The sequence below is a fragment of the Salmo trutta genome, chromosome 15, assembly GCF_901001165.1.
Source record: "Salmo trutta chromosome 15, fSalTru1.1, whole genome shotgun sequence".
In the NCBI taxonomy this organism is placed as follows: Eukaryota; Metazoa; Chordata; class Actinopteri; order Salmoniformes; family Salmonidae; genus Salmo; species Salmo trutta.
The window spans coordinates 34,626,107-34,644,930 of NC_042971.1; the positions used below are offsets into that span (position 1 = coordinate 34,626,107).

The 18,824-nt window shown below is 45.0% G+C and overlaps 1 protein-coding gene across 1 annotated transcript in view; it reads left to right on the top strand.

The window, feature by feature from the left end:
• The window catches only part of med13a (mediator complex subunit 13a), a 121,498-nt gene that overhangs the window by 65,648 nt on the left and 37,026 nt on the right, over positions 1-18,824 (top strand). The window contains exons 5-10 of the mRNA XM_029691161.1: positions 9,388-9,603; positions 9,765-9,959; positions 10,233-10,395; positions 12,073-12,183; positions 16,459-17,223; positions 18,519-18,738. Of these exons, the coding sequence (XP_029547021.1) occupies positions 9,388-9,603; positions 9,765-9,959; positions 10,233-10,395; positions 12,073-12,183; positions 16,459-17,223; positions 18,519-18,738 (1,670 nt within the window). The remainder of the gene's footprint in view (positions 1-9,387; positions 9,604-9,764; positions 9,960-10,232; positions 10,396-12,072; positions 12,184-16,458; positions 17,224-18,518; positions 18,739-18,824) is intronic.

Here is an 18,824-nt window from a genome sequence, read left to right on the forward strand (position 1 = left end):
CTCTGCTTGCAGATGTAAGAGAAGAAATCCGTACTGCCCTGCCCACTTCACTGTTGCTCTAAGCAGAGGAAACTGCAGTTCTGAAATACATCAAAAAGCGTGAAGACTGCTGCCTGAAGCCCATACATGCCGCAGCATACATGTTGGACCCCAAGTATGCTGGCAAGAGCATCATGGCTGGTGCAGAGATGAACAAGGTCTATGGTGTCATCACTACCGTGTCTCGCCACCTTGGCCTGGATGAGGGCAAGGTTCTTGGCAGTCTGGCGAAGTACACTTCCAAGCATGGACTTTGGGATGGAGATGCAATATGGCAGTCGTGCCAACATATCTCATCAGCCACCTGGTGGAAGGGACTTTGTGGATCTGAGGCTCTTTCCCCTGTTGCCTCCATCATCCTCCAAATCCCACCAACATCAGCTGCCTCAGAGAGCAACTGGTCCTTGTTTGGGAACACACACACCAAACCACGCAACAGGCTGACCAATACAAGGGTTGACAAATTGGTGGCCATCCTTGCAAATTTGAGACTTTTTGACTTTTTTGAGACTGACAATGAGCCATCCTCAACAAGGTTGGAAAGTGACAGTGAAGATGAGGCCTCAGAGTCTGATGATCAAGAGGTGGACATTGAGGAGGTCCAGGGAGAAGACATGGAAGCTTGAGAGGAAGACAACCAAAGCTTTAGTTTCTAAACTATAATTTTACAGATGTATATTGAAAATGTTTTTGGGAGATGCGATGTATCATTGGGGATCATTCAATATTCCCTTTCTTTTGTTGTTCAGTGAAATCATCTCATGTGAAGAGACAACTCATTTAATTAAAGTTACATTTGTAAAACAATTGTTTTATTTTTTTTCTATTGGAAGGATTAAATCATTTGCAATTATGTCTACTTATGAGAAGGTAAAAGGTTTATGAATCTGTGTTCATATGATATGGTAAATACAAAAACATCTACATTTAAATGGTATTAACTACATTTAAACATCTATATTTAAATGGTATTAACTACAAATAGCTAGGTGTCTGGTTAGACTGTAAACTCTACTTCCAGACTCACATTAAGCATCTCCAATCCGAAATTAAATCTAGAATCGGCTTCCTATTTCGCAACAAAGCCTCCTTCACTCACATACCCTCGTAAAACCCTCGAATTGCAAAAATCACTGAAGCTCGAGTCTTATATCTCCCTCTCTAAATTTAAGCATCAGCTGTCAGAGCAGCTTACCGATCACTGTACCTGTACACAGCCAATCTGTAAATAGCACATCCGACTACCTCATTCCCATATTGTTACTTACCCTCTTGCTCTTTTGCACCCCAGTATCTCTACTTGCACATCATCATCTGCACATCTATCACTCCAGTATTAATTCTAAGTTGTAATTATGTTTTGCCTCTATGGCCTATTTATTGCCTTACCTCCCTGCTCTTCTACATTTCACACACTGTACATAGATCTTTCTGTTTTTCTTTTCATCCATAAGGTGTATTTTTATCCGTTTTTTAATCTGATTCTACTGCTTGCATCAGTTACCTGATGTGGAATTTAGTTCCATGTAGTCATGGCTCTATGTAGTGCGCCGCCCATAGTCTGTTCTTGACTTGGGGATTGTGAAGAGACCTTTAGTGCCATGTCTTCTGGGGTATGCATGGCTGTGTGCTAGTAGTTAAAACAGACATCTCGGTACATTCAGCATGTCAATACTTATTATAAAAACAAGTAGTGATGAAGACAATCTTTCCTCCACTTTGAGCCATAAGAGATTTACATGCATATTATTAATGTTAGCTCTATGTGTACATTTAAGGGCCAACCACGCTGCCCTGATATGAGCCAATTGCAATTTTCAGAGGTCTCTCTTTGTGGCACCTGACCACACGACTGAACAGTAGTACAGGTGCGACAAAACTAGATCATGTAGGACCTGCTTTGTTGATAGTGTTGTTAAAAAAGCAGAGTAGCGCTTTATTATGGACAGACTACTCCCCATTTTAGCTATTGTTGTATCAACATGTTTTGACCATGACAGTTTACAATCTAGGGTTACTTCAAGCAGTTTAGTCACCTCAACTTGCTCAATTTCCAAATTATTTATTACAAGATTTAGTTGAGGTTTAGGGTTTAGTAAATTATTTGTCCCAAATACAAGTGCTTTTAGTTTGATAAATGTAGATCTAACTTATTCCTTGCCACCCATTCAGAAACTAACTGCAGCTCTTTGTTAAGTGTTGCGGTGATTTCACTCACTGTAGTAGCTGACATGTATAGTGTTAAGTCATCCTCATGCATAGACACAATTGCTTTACTATTTTATTAGTAAATATTGAAAAAGGTAAGGTGCTTAGACAGCTGCCTTGGGGAATTCCTGATTCTACCTGAATTATGTTGGAGAGGCTTCCATTAAAGAACACCCTCTGTGTTCTGTTAGACAACTCTTTATCCACAATATAGCAGGGGGTGTAAAGTAGAGGTCGACTGATTGTGATTTTTCAACGCCGATGCCGATTATTGGAGGACCAAAAACAAAACAAAAGCTGCTGCCGATTAATCGGCCGATTAATTTTTTCTTTTTTATTATTATTATTTAAAAAAAAATGTAATAATGACAATTACAACAATACTGAATGAACACTTATTTTAACTTAATATAATGCATCAATAAAATCAATTTAGCCTCAAATAAATAATGAAACATGTTCAATTTGGTTTAAATAATGCAAAAACAAAGTGTTGGAGAAGAAAGTAAAAGTGCAATATGTGCCATGTAAGAAAGCTAACATTTAAGTTCCTTACTCAGAACATGAGAACATATGAAAGCTGGTGGTTCCTTTTAACATGAGTCTTCAATATTCCCAGGTAAGAAGTTTTAGGTTGTAGTTATAGGAATTATAGGACTATTTCTCTCTATACCATTTGTATTTCATATACCTTCTACTATTGGATGTTCTTATAGGCACTTTAGTATTGCCAGTGTAACAGAATAGCTTCCGTCCCTCTCCTCGCTCCTACCTGGGCTCGAACCAGGAACACATCGACAACAGCCACCCTCGAAGCAGCGTTACCCATGCAGAGCAAGGGGAACAACTACTCCAAGTCTCAGAGCGAGTGACGTTTGAAACGCTATTAGCGCGCACCCGCTAATTAGCTAGCCATTTCACATCGGTTACACCAGCCTAATCTTGGGAGTTGAAGCATTGCGAAGAGCTGCTGGCAAAACGCACAAAAGTGCTGTTTGAATGAATGCTTACGAGCATGCCTACCACCGCTCAGTCAGACTGCTCTATCAAATCATAGACTTAATTATAAACAGCGAAATACTTGAAGCATTGCGAAGAGCTGCTGGCAAAACGCACAAAAGTGCTGTTTGAATGAATGCTTACGAGCATGCCTACCACCGCTCAGTCAGACTGCTCTATCAAATCATAGACTTAATTATAATATAATAACACAGAAATACGAGCCTTAGGTCATTAATATGGTCGAATCCGGAAACTATAATCTCGAAAACAAAACGTTTTTTCTTTCAGTGAAATACTGAACCGTTCCGTATTTTATCTAACGGGTGGCATCCCTAAGTCTAAATAATCCTGTTACATTGCACAACCTTCAATGTTATGTCATAATTACGTAAAATTCTGGCAAATTAGTTTGCAACGAGCCAGGCGGCCTAAACTGTTGCATATACCCTGACTCTGCTTGCAATGAACGCAAGAGAAGTGACACAATTTCACCTGGTTAATATTGCCTGCTAACCTGGATTTCTTTTAGCTAAATATGCAGGTTTAAAAATATATACTTCTGTGTATTGATTTTAAGAAAGGCATTGATGTTTATGGTTAGGTACAGTTGTGCAACGATTGTGCTTTTTTCGCAAATGGGCTTTTGTGAAATCATCCACCGTTTGACGAAGTTGGCTGTCTTTGTTAGGAAGAAATAGTTTTCACACAATTCGCAACGAGCCAGGCGGCCCACACTGCTGCATATACACTGACTCTGTTGCAAGAGGTGACACATTTTCCCTAGTTAAAACAAATTCATGTTTGCAGGCAATATTAACTAAATATGCACGTTTAAAAATATATACTTGTGTATTGATTTTAAGAAAGACATTGATGTTTATAGATAGGTACACGTTGGAGCAATGACAGTCCTTTTTCGCGAATGCGCACCGCATCGATTATATGCAACGCAGGACAGGCTAGATAAACTAGTAATGTCATCAACCATGTGTAGTTAACTATTGATTATGATTGATTGATGGATTATTTTTTATAAGATACGTTTAATGCTAGCTAGCAACTTACCTTGGCTTCTTACTGCATTCGCGTAACAGGCAGGCTCCTCGTGGAGTACAATGTAAAGCAGGTGGTTAGAGCATTGGACTAGTTAACCGTAAGGTTGCAAGATTGAATCCCCGAGCTGACAAGGTAAAAATCTGTCGTTCTGCCCCTGAACAAAGCAGTTAACCCACCGTTCCTAGGCCGTCATTGAAAAATAAGAATGTGTTCTTAACTTACTTGCCTAGTTAAATAAAGGTGTGTAAAAATATATATTTTTTTAATCGCCAAATCGGTGTCCAAAAATACTGATTACCGATTGTTATGAAAACTTGAAATCGGCCCTAATTAACCTCTCTGGGCTAGGTGGGACGCTTGACCTACTCAACAGCCAGTTGAATCCCGTGGCGCGATATTCAAATACCTTAGAAATGCTATTACTTCAATTTCTCAAACATATGACTATTTTACACCATTTTAAAGACAAGACTCTCGTTAATCTAACCACACTGTCCGATTTCAAAAAGGCAACGAAAGCAAAACATTAGATTATGTCAGCAGAGTACCCAGCCATAAATAATCAGACACCCATTTTTCAAGCTAGCATATAATGTCACATAAACCCAAACCACAGCTAAATGCAGCACTAACCTTTGATGATCTTCATCAGATGACAATCTTAGGACATTATGTTATACAATACATGCATGTCTGTTCAATCAAGTTCATATTTATATCAAAAAACAGCTTTTTACATTAGCAGGTGACTAGCATGTGACTAGCATTCCCACCGAACACTTCCGGTGAATTTACTAAATTACTCACGATAAACGTTCACAAAAAACATAACAATTATTTTAAGAATTATAGATACAGAACTCCTCTATGCACTCGATATGTCCGATTTTAAAATAGCTTTTCGGTGAAAGCACATTTTGCAATATTCTAAGTAGATAGCCCGGCATCACAGGGCTAGCTATTTAGACACCCAGCAAGTTTAGCACTTACCTTTGCTGTCTTCGTCAGAATGCACTCCCAGAACTTCTACTTCAATAACAAATGTTGGTTTGGTCCCAAATAATCCATTGTTATATCCAAATAGCGGCGTTTTGTTCGTGTGTTCAAGATACTATCCGAAAGGGTAAATAAGGGTTACGAGCACGATGCATTTCGTGACAAAAAAATTCTAAATATTCCATTACCGTACTTCGAAGCATGTCAACCGCTGTTGTTTTTTATTACAAAGAGAGTGAAAGTAAAAGCATGCTATCCCCTCATGCACGAGCCTCAGTCTGATGGCCCTCTGATAGAGCACTTGCCAAACGCGCTAGTGTGTTTCAGCCTGGGAATGGAATTACGTCGTTCAGCTTTTTCCCGGGTTCTGAGAGCCTATGGGAGCCGTAGGAAGTGTCACGTCATGCCAGAGATCCCCTGTTTTTGTTAGAGATGATCAAGGATGGCAAGAAATGGTCAGACAGGCCACTTTCTGTAAGGAATCTTCTCAGGTTTTGGCCTGCCAAATTAGTTCTGTTATACTCACAGACACCATTCAAACAGTTTTAGAAACTTTAGGGTGTTTTCTATCCAAAGCCAATAATTATATCCATATTCTAGTTACTGGGCAGGAGTAGTAACCAGATTAAATCGGGTACGTTTTATATCCGGCCGTGCAAATACTGCCCCCTATCCCCAACAGGTTAATCGGCCATTCTGATTAATCGGTCGACCTCTAGTGTAAAGCCATAACACATACGTTGTTCCATCAGCAGACTATGATCGATAATGTCAAAAGCCACACTGAAGTCTAACAAAACAGCTCCCACAATCTTTTTATAATAAATTTCTCTCAGCCAATCATCAGTAATTTCTGTAAGTGCTGTGCTTGTTGAATGTCCTTCCCTTTAAGCGTGCTGAAAGTCTGTTGTCAATATGTTTCCAGTAAAATAGCATTGTATCTGGTCAAACATTTTTTTCTCTCCAAATGTTTACTTAGGGTTGGTATCAGGCTGATTGGTTGGCTATTTGAGCCAGTAAAGGGGGCTTTACTATTCTTGGGTAGCGGAATTCCTTTGGCTTCTCTCCAGGCCTGAGGGCACACACTTTCTAGTAGGTTTAGATTGAAGATATGGCAAATAGGAGTGGCGATATCATCCGCTATTATACTTAGTGATTTTCCATCCAAGTTGTCAGATCCCTGTGGCTTGTCATTGATAGACAACAATAATTGTTTTACTTCTTTGGCGCTCACTTTACGGAATTCAAAATTACAGTGCTTGTCTTTCATAATTTGATCAGTTATACTTGGATGTGTAGATGGATGCTAGATCAGGGTTAGGTCAAGTCTATCAGATAGTGAACCAGACCCTTAGCTACTGTACTGTACTGCCTCTGCTCTTTTACCAATATACCAACCTGTCCATAGCATGTATGGGACTTGAGGTGGCAGGCTGAAAGACATGCTGCTCTATGTGTTTGGTTCCATATTGCACAGGCAAATGGATCAATGGTTTAATGTGGAGTCAATTGTCCTCTGGTCATCAAAGATGTTTATCTTCAATTAAATACAGTGTTTAATGCACTGTGGGACCACTGATGTGACCAGTACTGTATGTCAGAGCACTCCCCATCTTCCAATAGGTAATGTTGTGTGTTTGACATCAGTACAAACCAAAGGCTGAATTCCTAGGGTGTGTGGAAGTGTGTGTTCTAGCCACGAGTTGTGTCTGTTTTAGCAGATTGAGCGTAGCGGCAGATAAGGGCTGATGTCTGCTAGTCTCCCTCCCTCTCTCCCCCACCACTCACCTCTGACAGGCTTGGTTTAGTGTGCGGTAGAGCGCTCCAGCCTCTTCAGGATATGACCTCATAAAACAGCGCAGAGTGAATGTAATGAACTCTCAGCCCATTTAACTGATCTGAGCATATTTGACATGTCTTCAGGGAGATGGAGACAGAGAGAGAAGGGGAGATGGAAGGAGGTAGGGTGGGAGGGCGGGATAAAGGAAACATTTCCATAATTGTGTTGGATTTGATCTTTTCCCCCTGCGCTGCTAGATATTTTTTATTTAGTTCCAAATAGAAATGCGCACACAAAGAGAGAGGGTATGTAGTAATCATATCAACAGGAATTAAATTCAAACTCTCTCTGTGATGTGTAGTGCTTGTGTTTCTGCAATGCAAATGACCTTAGGTTCTCCCTCAATAGTCATTCCATTTCTGCTGAAGCAGTTGTTGGATGTTAGAATGAATGAAGTCCTGGAGTCCTGGCTGTGTTGTGTGATCTGGAGTGGACCACATAGAATATCAGAGGTGTGTATGAGTCAGTTAGTCAGTCAGTCTGTCTGTTTCCTGTTGTATTCTCTGAGGAAACTGGATGTTCACTCAGTTGTCTGGTGAAGTCACCATCCACTTGCTACTTACTATGTCCCCTCCACCCAATCTCAGTGTGGTGGGAATATGAATGTAGATTGACTAGCCTTCTTATAAGGTCCTGACCTTGAGTGGCTTGTGTTTAGCTGGCCAGCACCCTGTGTTCTAGATGTTCTCTTTCTCTAATACACTGTGTTCCCTGTGAGATTGCCTTCTCTTCCCCTCCTCCCTCACACCCACCAGCCAGCCCCTGTTATGTGGCGAAGGAGGAGAGATGATGGTTTTACATGAATCTCTGTCTGTCTGTCTGTCTGTCTGTCTGTCTGTCTGTCTGTCTGTCTGTCTGTCTGTCTGTCTGTCTGTCTGTCTGTCTGTCTGTCTGTCTGTCTGTCTGTCTGTATCTATCTTACCCTTTCTCTTTCTCTCTCCATTTCTCTTTCTCGCTCTCTCTTTCTCCCCTTCTCCCTCTCTTCTGGAAACTCCATACTATCCAGCCAGTGAGCCACTAGGCCAGATCAATACTCACAGGGACAGGGCCAAACACTACAACAGTGATTCTCAAGGGGTGGGTCGCGGTGTCTGAGTAAAAAAATTATAATACTCCAGTCTGAACTTAAACTTGTAGATGACTACAACCAAGTAGAAAGTAGTAAAAATGATGAAATAATTTAATCTCTGAACTATTTTTCTTCAATCCTCGTATTTTCAATATAGAGCTTTTAACCAGCGCTTTTAGAGCTTATTAACATTCTTCATCAAGAATATGGGCAAAATTGAATTATTTGAAATTATTTCCATAGTTGCTACAGTTACTATCAATATAGTATTAAAAATTGTTTTTAAGATGGCATTTTGGCTTCTTTTTTTCACAATGCGAATATTGGGTGGTGACTGAGAACCTGGTTTAATTTGGGACACGACAAAACTAGTTGACAACCACTGCACTACAGTAATGAGCACAACTGGAAGTAATGATCCCCAACCATTCTCCGTTTATGCTTCCTTCTCTTGTTAATTATTATCCTAATCTGTGAGGGGGTTGTCCACTCTTTGGTGTCTAGCCCGGATTACTGTAAAAAGTACTTTATGACAACTGCTACTGCAAAAAGGCTTTATTTACATGTGATTGATACCTGGGGCGGCAGGTAGCCTAGTGGTTAGAGTGTTGGACTAGTAACCGGAAGGTTGCAAGATTGAATCCCTGAGCTGACAAGGTAAAAATCTGCCCTTAACAAGGCAATTAACCCACTGTTCCTAGGTTGTCATTGAAAATAAGAATTTGTTCTTAACTGACTTGCCTAGTTAAAATAAAATACAGTGTAGGTCTCTGCTTGGTCTGAATACTGTTGGCGCTATTTATCACTCCCTATCCTGTTCATTCTCTACCTTGTTGTGAATCAGTACTTTATACAGCCCTGTTTATAGGCTCTGAGAGGCCTGGGCATGCCAGTGATGGGCTGCTGTATGTCTCTGGAAGTGTTTGGCCAGTCGTGTGCTGGCGGGAGAGAGAGAATTGTGTTGGGGAAAGGTCACATTATTAACGCTGGGATGGAGGGGTGATAGGTGGAAGGAAAATGGATGAAAGGATGTGGGGGGTAATAAATCAGAGAGTGGTTCTAATGGTGGGGGATGGATGTATGCAGTAGGATGGGGGAATTTATTCTGATGTAACACAGCATCTGTAGTGAGACTGACTGTGTGTATCTCTCTCTTTCTCTCTCTCCCTCCCTCCAGTCATCCTGAGTCCGTTTGGTCTGAACGGGACTCTGACGGGTCAGTCGTTCAAGCTGTCAGACCCTCCCACCCAGAAACTGATTGAGGAGTGGAACCAGTTCTATCCCATCAGCCCCAGCTCTAAAGACAAGGACAAGCACGGCTCGCCATCGGAGGACAAGATGGAGGACATGGACTGGGAGGACGACTCCCTGGCTGCTGTGGAGGTCCTTGTCGGTAAGACACTCCTAAACAGAACAGTCTCCCCTAAAAGTCTGCTAAATGGCAGGGAAGAAAGGATGGGGGTTCAATTCCCTCAGGGATCACATACAAAAAATGTATTCAGATTTGATGACCCAGGTAGCTAACCGGGAGTGTATGTCTGTCTCTCGGTCCAGGTGGTGTGAGGATGGTGTACCCAGCCTGCCTGGTACTGGTGCCCCAGTCTGACATCCCGGCTGTTGCCCCCCAGGGGTCCTCCCATTGCACCACCGTCTACTCGGGTGGCCACCAAGTGCCTGCATCCCAACGAGACCCCGCCATCTCGTCGGTCACCCTCACGCCCCCCACATCACCCGAGGAGGCCCAGACAGGTACAATAAGCAAGTATTTACAAACCTATGGATGTTTATTTAAATGACAGTCTGTATAGTATAGATTATGTGAAAAAGAGTTACCATATCAATTAGACAATATTAAAATGTGTCTGGAGAGTTGGTGTGACACCTGTATGTTCCCCTTATATAGTGTGTAGTGGACAAGAGGGGTCTTGTCAAAGCTGGTTATTGTAGGACAATATATATTGTCACTTGTGGTTCGGTGAGACGATTCAGAACCTCTCCCTTCCCACCTCCTCTTTCCTCCAGTGGACTCCCAGTCGGCTCAGAAGTGGGTGAAGATGTCGTCGGCTGTGGATGGCTTCAGTGTGGACAGCACCAGTCACCACGAGGGGAAGATCCCTCGCAGGCTAGCCAGCCAGGTAGTGGAGAGGGTCTGGCAGGAGTGCAATATCAACAGAGCTCAGAACAAGTACGTCTGTCTCATACACACTCTCTCAACAAAGCCCTAGAACCAGTACAATTGCGCACACAAACACATGCTCACACACACTGTCAACGAGCACAGGCTCACACACAGCTGACAGGAAAGCTATATCTACACCTCACACACATGCATTCACACACATACACGTTTACCCTATCATAGACACACTCAACAGAGCCTAGAGCAGTGATCATCAACTAGATTCAGCCGCGGGATGATTTTTTTCTTGAGCGGATGATCAGGGGGCCAAAACATAATTACAAATCATTTGTAGACTGCAAATTGACCTCAAGAAGCCCAAACATATATAATATTTGACTAAAACATAATAATTTCAAACCTTGCTTACAATTGTATACGATCAAATATATCTCCCTATTATGCGGGGGAATACGTTGGAACATATTTCCAAAATGAAAATCACTTGAAGCTGATTTGCTAGTATTTTTACAGTATTTTATGTCCAAAATAAAAATATTAAATATAATTATTATTTTTTTGCTCAGAAAACTGTGGGGCAAATTGGGCCCGTGGGCCGTCAGTTAAGGAATCCTGTGTGAAGGAAAATGTTATGTTTGTGCTTTTCTAATAACCAATTTGACTGAGCTCATGCAAGTGACTGATTGATCGTCACCTGGGAGGAATCCTCACTATCTGTATAAGCAATTTGTCAGTACGCCCAGAACATTGTTTTGAGAACCGAAAGGGGTGTCTGTAACGGTCGTCGTAGGAAGTGGACCAAGGCACAGCGGGTTGAGTGCTCATTTTAACTTTATTTAGAACACTGACGAAACAAAACAAGAAAACGAACGGACGACAAACAGTAATGCAGGCTATACACAGCTATGCACAAACAACCTCCCACAATTCCCATAACAAACACACCCCTATACATAGGACCTTCAATCAGAGGCAACGAGGAACAGCTGGCTCCAATTGAAGGCCCAATCCCAATTAACTAAACATAGAAATAGATAGACTAGACTGAACATAGAAATACACTAACATAGAACATAGACCAAAACCCCGGAATACTCTTAACAAACACCCCTCTACAAAACACATATACCAACAAACCCCGAACCACATAAAACAAACACCCCCTGCCACATCCTGACCAAACTATAATAACAAATAACCCCTTTACTGGTCAGGACGTGACAGTGTCTCAGTTTCAAGGTCTCAGCTTGGAGAGAAGAAGCCTTGAGGTGTTGGTCACATGCATGAACCAAACGTTAACGATGAATTAATTATGAATAATGAATAAGCTAAATCATCCAAGTATAACTTGTCTGTGTAAGCAGTATATAAGAACTAACGGGACTGCCCCGGCAGAGCTCCCCATCGACGTGTACTATGGTGCATTAAGTTTGTTGGATCCTCTCCCGCTTCCTGATAATAAAGAATGATTAATTTAATATTGACTTCAGGTGTCCCTGGTGGTAATTTCCAGGACACCTGGCCTAGAGTATATATACAGTATCTACCTCAACACGAATACACTCATCATTTGCCAAATAGGTCTGTCAAATAACAGGCACACACCACTGACATGAAATAGTTAATAAACCCTTAATGTTGACACTTCGTTTATATATTAATATTTTTCAGAAGTAGACAATAGTAACTAAGAAAAATAATGTGTTGTGTGTGTTTCTCCAGGCGTAAGTTCTCAGCGACAGCCAATGGGACCTGTGAGGAGGAGCTGATGGAGAAAGTAGGAACCTGGGACTTTGTAGAGTCAGCACAGAGGTCACACTGCAACTGCTCCAGGTGAACAATGCAGTTTGTTTGTTTGTATCTCTGGTTAGGGACCTGCGCCCTAAGCCTTCTGTAATGGGATATACTTTTAGTTTAAACGTTTGCCTTTTAAGGGAAGTTGACTCATTTTCATTGGAATCTTAGTCAACAAAACAACGTTCAACACTTCAGTCTAAAATGTGAGATGCATTTTAATCTCAATACGTACAGTACCAATCTAAAGTTTGGACACACCTACTCATTCCAGGGTTTTTCTTTATTTTTACTATTTTCTACATTGTAGAATAATAGTGAAGACATCAAACTATGAAATAACACATATGGAATCACGGAGAGAATGCCAAAATATTTGTAACACTTTTTTGGTATCTACATGATTCCATATGTGTTAGTTCATAGTTTTGATGTCTTCACTATTATTCTACAATGTAGAAAATAGTAAAAATAAAGAAAAACCCTTGAATGAGTAGCTGTGTCCAAACTTTTGATTGGTACTGTGTGACATTCATCTCTATTCCTCTGTTAAGTGACAACCCTGCCAGGGTTCAAGCTTGTATTTTATTTTGGTGGCTCAGACAGTGTATTCTCTTGGTGGGGCTAAAGCTGTTGTTCTTCACCAGAGACAGTGTCCCCCCCAAATGGCACCCTATTCCCTACATGGTGCACTACTTTGAACAGAGCCATGGTCCCTAGTCAAAAGTAGTGCACTATGTAGGGAATATGGTGTCATTTGGGACACAGTTGCAGACACCCAGGGGCCAGTCTGACCTCTAGAAGGCCTGTTTAGGGAGATGTCTGCTCTAAAAGGGAGAGAGTGTCTGTAGAGCCTAATGTTGACAAATTATCTGCTGCGTCTAGTTAATGTGTGGATGCGAGGTTGACTGTGGCCAGGCTGTTTCTGTTGGGGTTGGAACTCAGACAGTCCGACATTATCACAGCCCTGTGCCTGTGTGTGTGCGGGCATGTGTTCTCTCTGAAGGGAAAGGCTGCAGTCAGCATGTCCCACTGCTGTCTCCTGGCACAGACGTGCACACACACAGCCGCAAAAGCACACGTCACGCTGCAGCTCGCACAGAAATAGATGCTTGACACTGCACTTTTATGCTGTTTCTCTGGCCGTTTGCTTTGTGTGTTTCTGCTTTAAGAGCACTTTCACAATAGATCGGGGGAGCGCCTTGCTCCGCACTGGTGGTGTTAGTGCAGGCAGGCCTTGTACAGGAGGTGAGGACAGAGCTGGGGGAAGTCTGTTATTACTGGTGGTGTTAGGGCAGGTAGGCTGTGTACAGGAGGTGAGGACAGAGCTGGGGGAAGTCTGTTATTACTGGTGGTATTAGGGCAGGCAGGCTGTGTACAGGAGGTGAGGACAGAGCTGGGGTAAGTCTGTTATTACTGGTGGTGTTAGGGCAGGTAGGCTGTGTACATGAGGTGAGGACAGAGCTGAGGGAAGTCTGTTATTACTGGTGGTGTTAGGGCAGGCAGGCTGTGTACAGGAGGTGAGGACAGAGCTGGGGGAAGTCTGTTATTACTGGTGGTGTTAGGGCAGGCTGTGTACATGAGGTGAGGACAGAGCTGAGGGAAGTCTGTTATTACTGGTGGTGTTAGGGCAGGCTGTGTACAGGAGGTGAGGACAGAGCTGAGGGAAGTCTGTTATTACTGGTGGTGTTAGGGCAGGCAGGCTGTGTACAGGAGGTGAGGACAGAGCTGGGGGAAGTCTGTTATTACTGGTGGTGTTAGGGCAGGTAGGCTGTGTACAGGAGGTGAGGACAGAGCTGGGGGAAGTCTGTTATTACTGGTGGTGTTAGGGCAGGCTGTGTACAAGAGGTGAGGACAGAGCTGGGGGAAGTCTGTTATTACTGGTGGTGTTAGGGCAGGCCGTGTACAGGAGGTGAGGACAGAGCTGGGGGAAGTCTGTTATTACTGGTGGTGTTAGGGCAGGCTGTGTACAGGAGGTGAGGACAGAGCTGGGGGAAGTCTGTTATTACTGGTGGTGTTAGGGCAGGTAGGCTGTGTACACGAGGTGAGGACAGAGCTGAGGGAAGTCTGTTATTACTGGTGGTGTTAGGGCAGGCTGTGTACAGGAGGTGAGGACAGAGCTGGGGGAAGTCTGTTATTACTGGTAGTGTTAGGGCAGGCTGTGTACAAGAGGTGTGGACAGAGCTGTGGGAAGTCTGTTATTACTGGTGGTGTTAGGGCAGGCTGTGTACATGAGGTGAGGACAGAGCTGGGGGAAGTCTGTTATTACTGGTGGTGTTAGGGCAGGCTGTGTACAGGAAGTGAGGACAGAGCTGGGGGAAGTCTGTTATTACTGGTGGTGTTAGGGCAGGCTGTGTACAGGAGGTGAGGACAGAGCTGAGGGAAGTCTGTTATTACTGGTGGTGTTAGGGCAGGCCGTGTACAGGAGGTGAGGACAGAGCTGGGAGAAGTATGTTATTACTGGTGGTGTTAGGGCAGGCAGGCTGTGTACAGGAGGTGAGGACAGAGCTGGGGGAAGTCTGTTATTACTGGTGGTGTTAGGGCAGGCTGTGTACAGGAGGTGAGGACAGAGCTGGGGGAAGTCTGTTATTACTGGTGGTGTTAGGGCATGCTGTGTACAAGAGGTGAGGACAGAGCTGAGGGAAGTCTGTTATTACTGGTGGTGTTAGGGCAGGCTGTGTACAAGAGGTGAGGACAGAGCTGAGGGAAGTCTGTTATTACTGGTGGTGTTAGGGCAGGCTGTGTACAAGAGGTGAGGACAGAGCTGGGGGAAGTATGTTATTACTGGTGGTGTTAGGGCAGGCTGTGTACAGGAGGTGAAGACAGAGCTGGGGGAAGTCTGTTATTACTGGTGGTGTTAGGGCAGGCTGTGTACAAGAGGTGAGGACAGAGCTGGGGGAAGTCTGTTATTTGGTTGAAGGGAACCCAGCATATGGGAGGTAACATTGAAATGGAGTCCCCGTGTGTGCGGCACAATGGTGAGTGTTTGTGTAAAGCCTGTTTTAGCATGAGAAACACTATTGAGGACTCAACTGGGTGGGACTTCCTATGGGTTAAGGAAAAATCACAAAACCAGGTCATCAGGAGGGATCAGCCAATTAATTATACTCGTGAGCAAACATTCCATAACTGCAGATGGCAAGAAATTGCCAACCTTGGCTTTATGCACCCCTTCAGTTTGTTTACCAACTCATAGAAGTAGTAGAAGAAGAACATTGACTTCTTCAAAATGGAGGTAGCCTCAATGGCGCTGCCCATGCTCGCAAAGACGCCATAATGAGACAGATACAAAGATGAGTCATCTATCTAAGTCTATGGTGTTTACCCACTCCATGTGTGGTTTTTGCTGCGACTTGCCTACTCTCTGCCTGCCGACAGTTAAGCAGTTCCATTCTTATCCTTCCAGGTAGTGGGAAGGACAATACATCCCTCCCTCCCACCATAAAAGAGGGAGAGCTTAGCTTAGCCGTCAACATGCTGGCTGCTTCACGACAACAAGAGCTGCCTGCACTTACCATGCTGGCATACTAACGGCCAAATAACAACACCCATCCCCAGCTGACCTGACCCTGAGTAGACCCCAAGCACCCCCACAGCCACTTGTCAGTATCAGAGTCTGGCTTTGGACTTGTTGCTCCTCGGGCCCCTTACAGTTAAATGAGAGGTGAACAATACTGGTTCTAACTTAGTGGCTGGCTCTCCCCTGGCCTAGTCTGGGGAAAGTGTGTGTGTGTGTGTGTGTGTGTGTGTGTGTGTGTGTGTGTGTGTGTGTGTGTGTGTGTGTGTGTGTGTGTGTGTGTGTGTGTGTGTGTGTGTGTGTGTGTGTCGTAGGGGCAGTGAGGGCCGGGGACCACCACAACATGTTCCAGGCCATTTAAACCCAACAAGAAACAGGCCTCCCTCCCACCTGGGTCATGTTCAGAAGGGTTTCACTTCGTTTTCTCCCCAATGAACTCAGCGATGGGGGAATGCTCTATTCTAGATGAAGTGCATGGTTTTGGTTAGAGAATAATAGAGTGCAGAATAATAACATCAGTTTATGTTTGTAAGAGTAGCATCAGCATGACATGAGAAGTTTATTAGATTTGAGAGGGACTCATTTGTTCACTTAATTGATTCCGTGCTTTTCAATTGCTACTCGGTTCCCACAGATTCAGCTTTATTCAATTTGTTGTTGGTTATTGATTGCACTAGATTAGTGTTGCTGCTCAACGCTAGTTATTGAGCTAATGAATGTTCACGAATGCTAACAAATTATATTATTGTTAGTTTATTTATGTCTTGCATGCTTCCTCTTCCTCTCTGTCCTCCTAGGCATAAATCTTTGAAGCAGCGAGGTGGCAGCATCCCCGGCCAGCCCCAGTCAGCAGGCCAGCCCACCCACACCCAGCCACCCACCAAGCACAAGGCTGGGGGCGACAAGCCCGAGAAGGGCGACAAGCAGACCAAGAGGCCGCAGACGCCCTTCCACCACCGCAGCACTGCCTGCGACGATGTTACCAAGGAGACGGAGGTGGCGGCGGGCCAGCGGCTAGCCATGAGGGCCCAGCAAGCGGGGGGTGGTTTCTCCGGCCTCCGCCCCTCTGACAGTGTCACCAAGCCCCCCCAGCTGCATAGCGGAGGGCTGGGTAGCGGCGGCTCTTCCTCAGAGATGACTGGTTCCCCCCAGCCCCCTCCCCTCAGCCCCCACCCCTGTGAGCGCGACCGAGGAGAGGAGACGGGGAACGGCTCGATGAAGAACCCCTCAACCCCCCACAATCAACACTTCTACCAGCCGCCCCCAGAGCCCTGCCTGGTGGGGCAGAAGGGTGGCGAGGGGGAACCCCGGAGGCTAGATGGCCTGGCCCTGCACTTCCACCACCCCCACACGTCTTACCCCTCAGAGCCCCTGGAACCCACCATGTATGTAGGCTCTGCTGTAAACCTGGAGGAGGACGGCTCCCCTGCGCCATGGAGGTTCTTCAACCTACCCAGGAGGAAAGAGGCCGAGATACCCACGCCAATGCTGCCTGGGGACAAGCTGAGGGACAGGGAAAGAGACGAGGCCTCGGGAGGACAGGAGGTGGTTTCTGTCACAGAGTGAGTGTAACTCCTCATTCATTCATTCATTCATTCATTCATTCATTCATTCATTCATTCATTCACCATTCATCCTTATCTCCCCATTGAACAGCCACTATTGCCCATAGAGGGTGCTAGATGCCCCCAGCCATTTACTGACTCACTGGTCAGGCATCCAACCCTGACTCCCACTACCCATCCACTACCCAATCATCCCTTCTGGTACACAGACAGACAGGCCCCTTTTTAAGGATTTCCAACATTCTACAAAAAAAGTGTTTTGAAAGAGCACAACCAGGCCTCTCCCCCCTTCCCTCCCCTCCCTTCCCCCTCGCCGCCCGTGCCTCAGAATGTTCTGTATGTTTGGTGGCGCTGAGCGCATACGGCACATTACTCTCTCGCTATGTGCCCTTTTGACATCATACATCACTAATGTGCATGGCCAGCACTGCAGCACAGACTGGAGAGAGCTTATTGAACCCCCTCAATACACACACAGCCCCTCTATTACAACTCCCCCTTCTTCCTTCCTCGCCACCCTGAACATGTGAAGGACAGTGGCTTCCTTGAAGCCTTGATGTCAGAGCAGAGGTTTCGCTTCACTGAGAGAGAGACATAGTAAGAGAGAGAGAGAGGGAGAGAAGTGGACTCGAGGGAGCAGAGCGAGAGGGATGGAAGAGAGAGAGATGGAGAGAGAGGGTGAGCTGGACTAAGGGATAGAGGGAGGATGGTCCGGAGAGCAGGCAGGTCGGGCCGAGCAGTGGTGGTCTTGGGAAGTATCTGAGGGGTTATGCATTTCAGGGATGGCTGATGGACAGTGCTGTGGACAGGGCTGTGGGCAGGGCTAAGGACAGCAGGGCTAATCTGGTGAGGAGAAAGGGAGGGAAAGGATGGAGGGAGAGAGAGAGAGAGGGAGTAATCCTGGCGGCGGGGACATAGCTTTGAATGGATGCTAATCTCTGGCTTGGGCCACTGCGCACTGTCACCTCACATCACAGCCGAGCCGGAGAGAGGGAGGAGGGAGCGAGAGAGAGGACCTACATGAGCTGGCTCACTCCCCATTGGTCACTCCCCCTCCCTTCCCCCCCTTAGAGGGGCCCAGCAGGGCTCACTGTCTGGTAGCATCTGAACAACCACAACATCAACAACTAGAACACAGACACATGAAACACAATGATTCACAGATTACATTGAAAAAGAGACATGCATTGCTTTACCTCCCCACATGATTGTTGATGGATTACTATTGATAGATTGCACTCTGTGGCCTTGCCTGACCTAATAAATCGCCCCCTGTCCCCGTCCACACCCAGACTGATGGCCACTTCCAAGCGGCCTCTGAAGGTGTCTGAGGAGCGCGTGCAGATGTACCTCCAGCGGAGGAACCAGTACCTGGCCGCCGCCATTACCGACGACGATGACCACGAGCCTGAGGTGGACCCCTATGCCTTCGAGGACGGGGACGTCAAGTTCTCCTTTTCCGACAAGAAGGACAAGACGGGCGGCGAGCGCCAGCCCGGGAAGAAACACAAGGTAGGGCTAAAGTTACAACTTCATCAACTGGAGCGGCTGAGGCAAATCCTTTTCTCCCATCGCTGTTGCTGCTGCCGCCAACATGC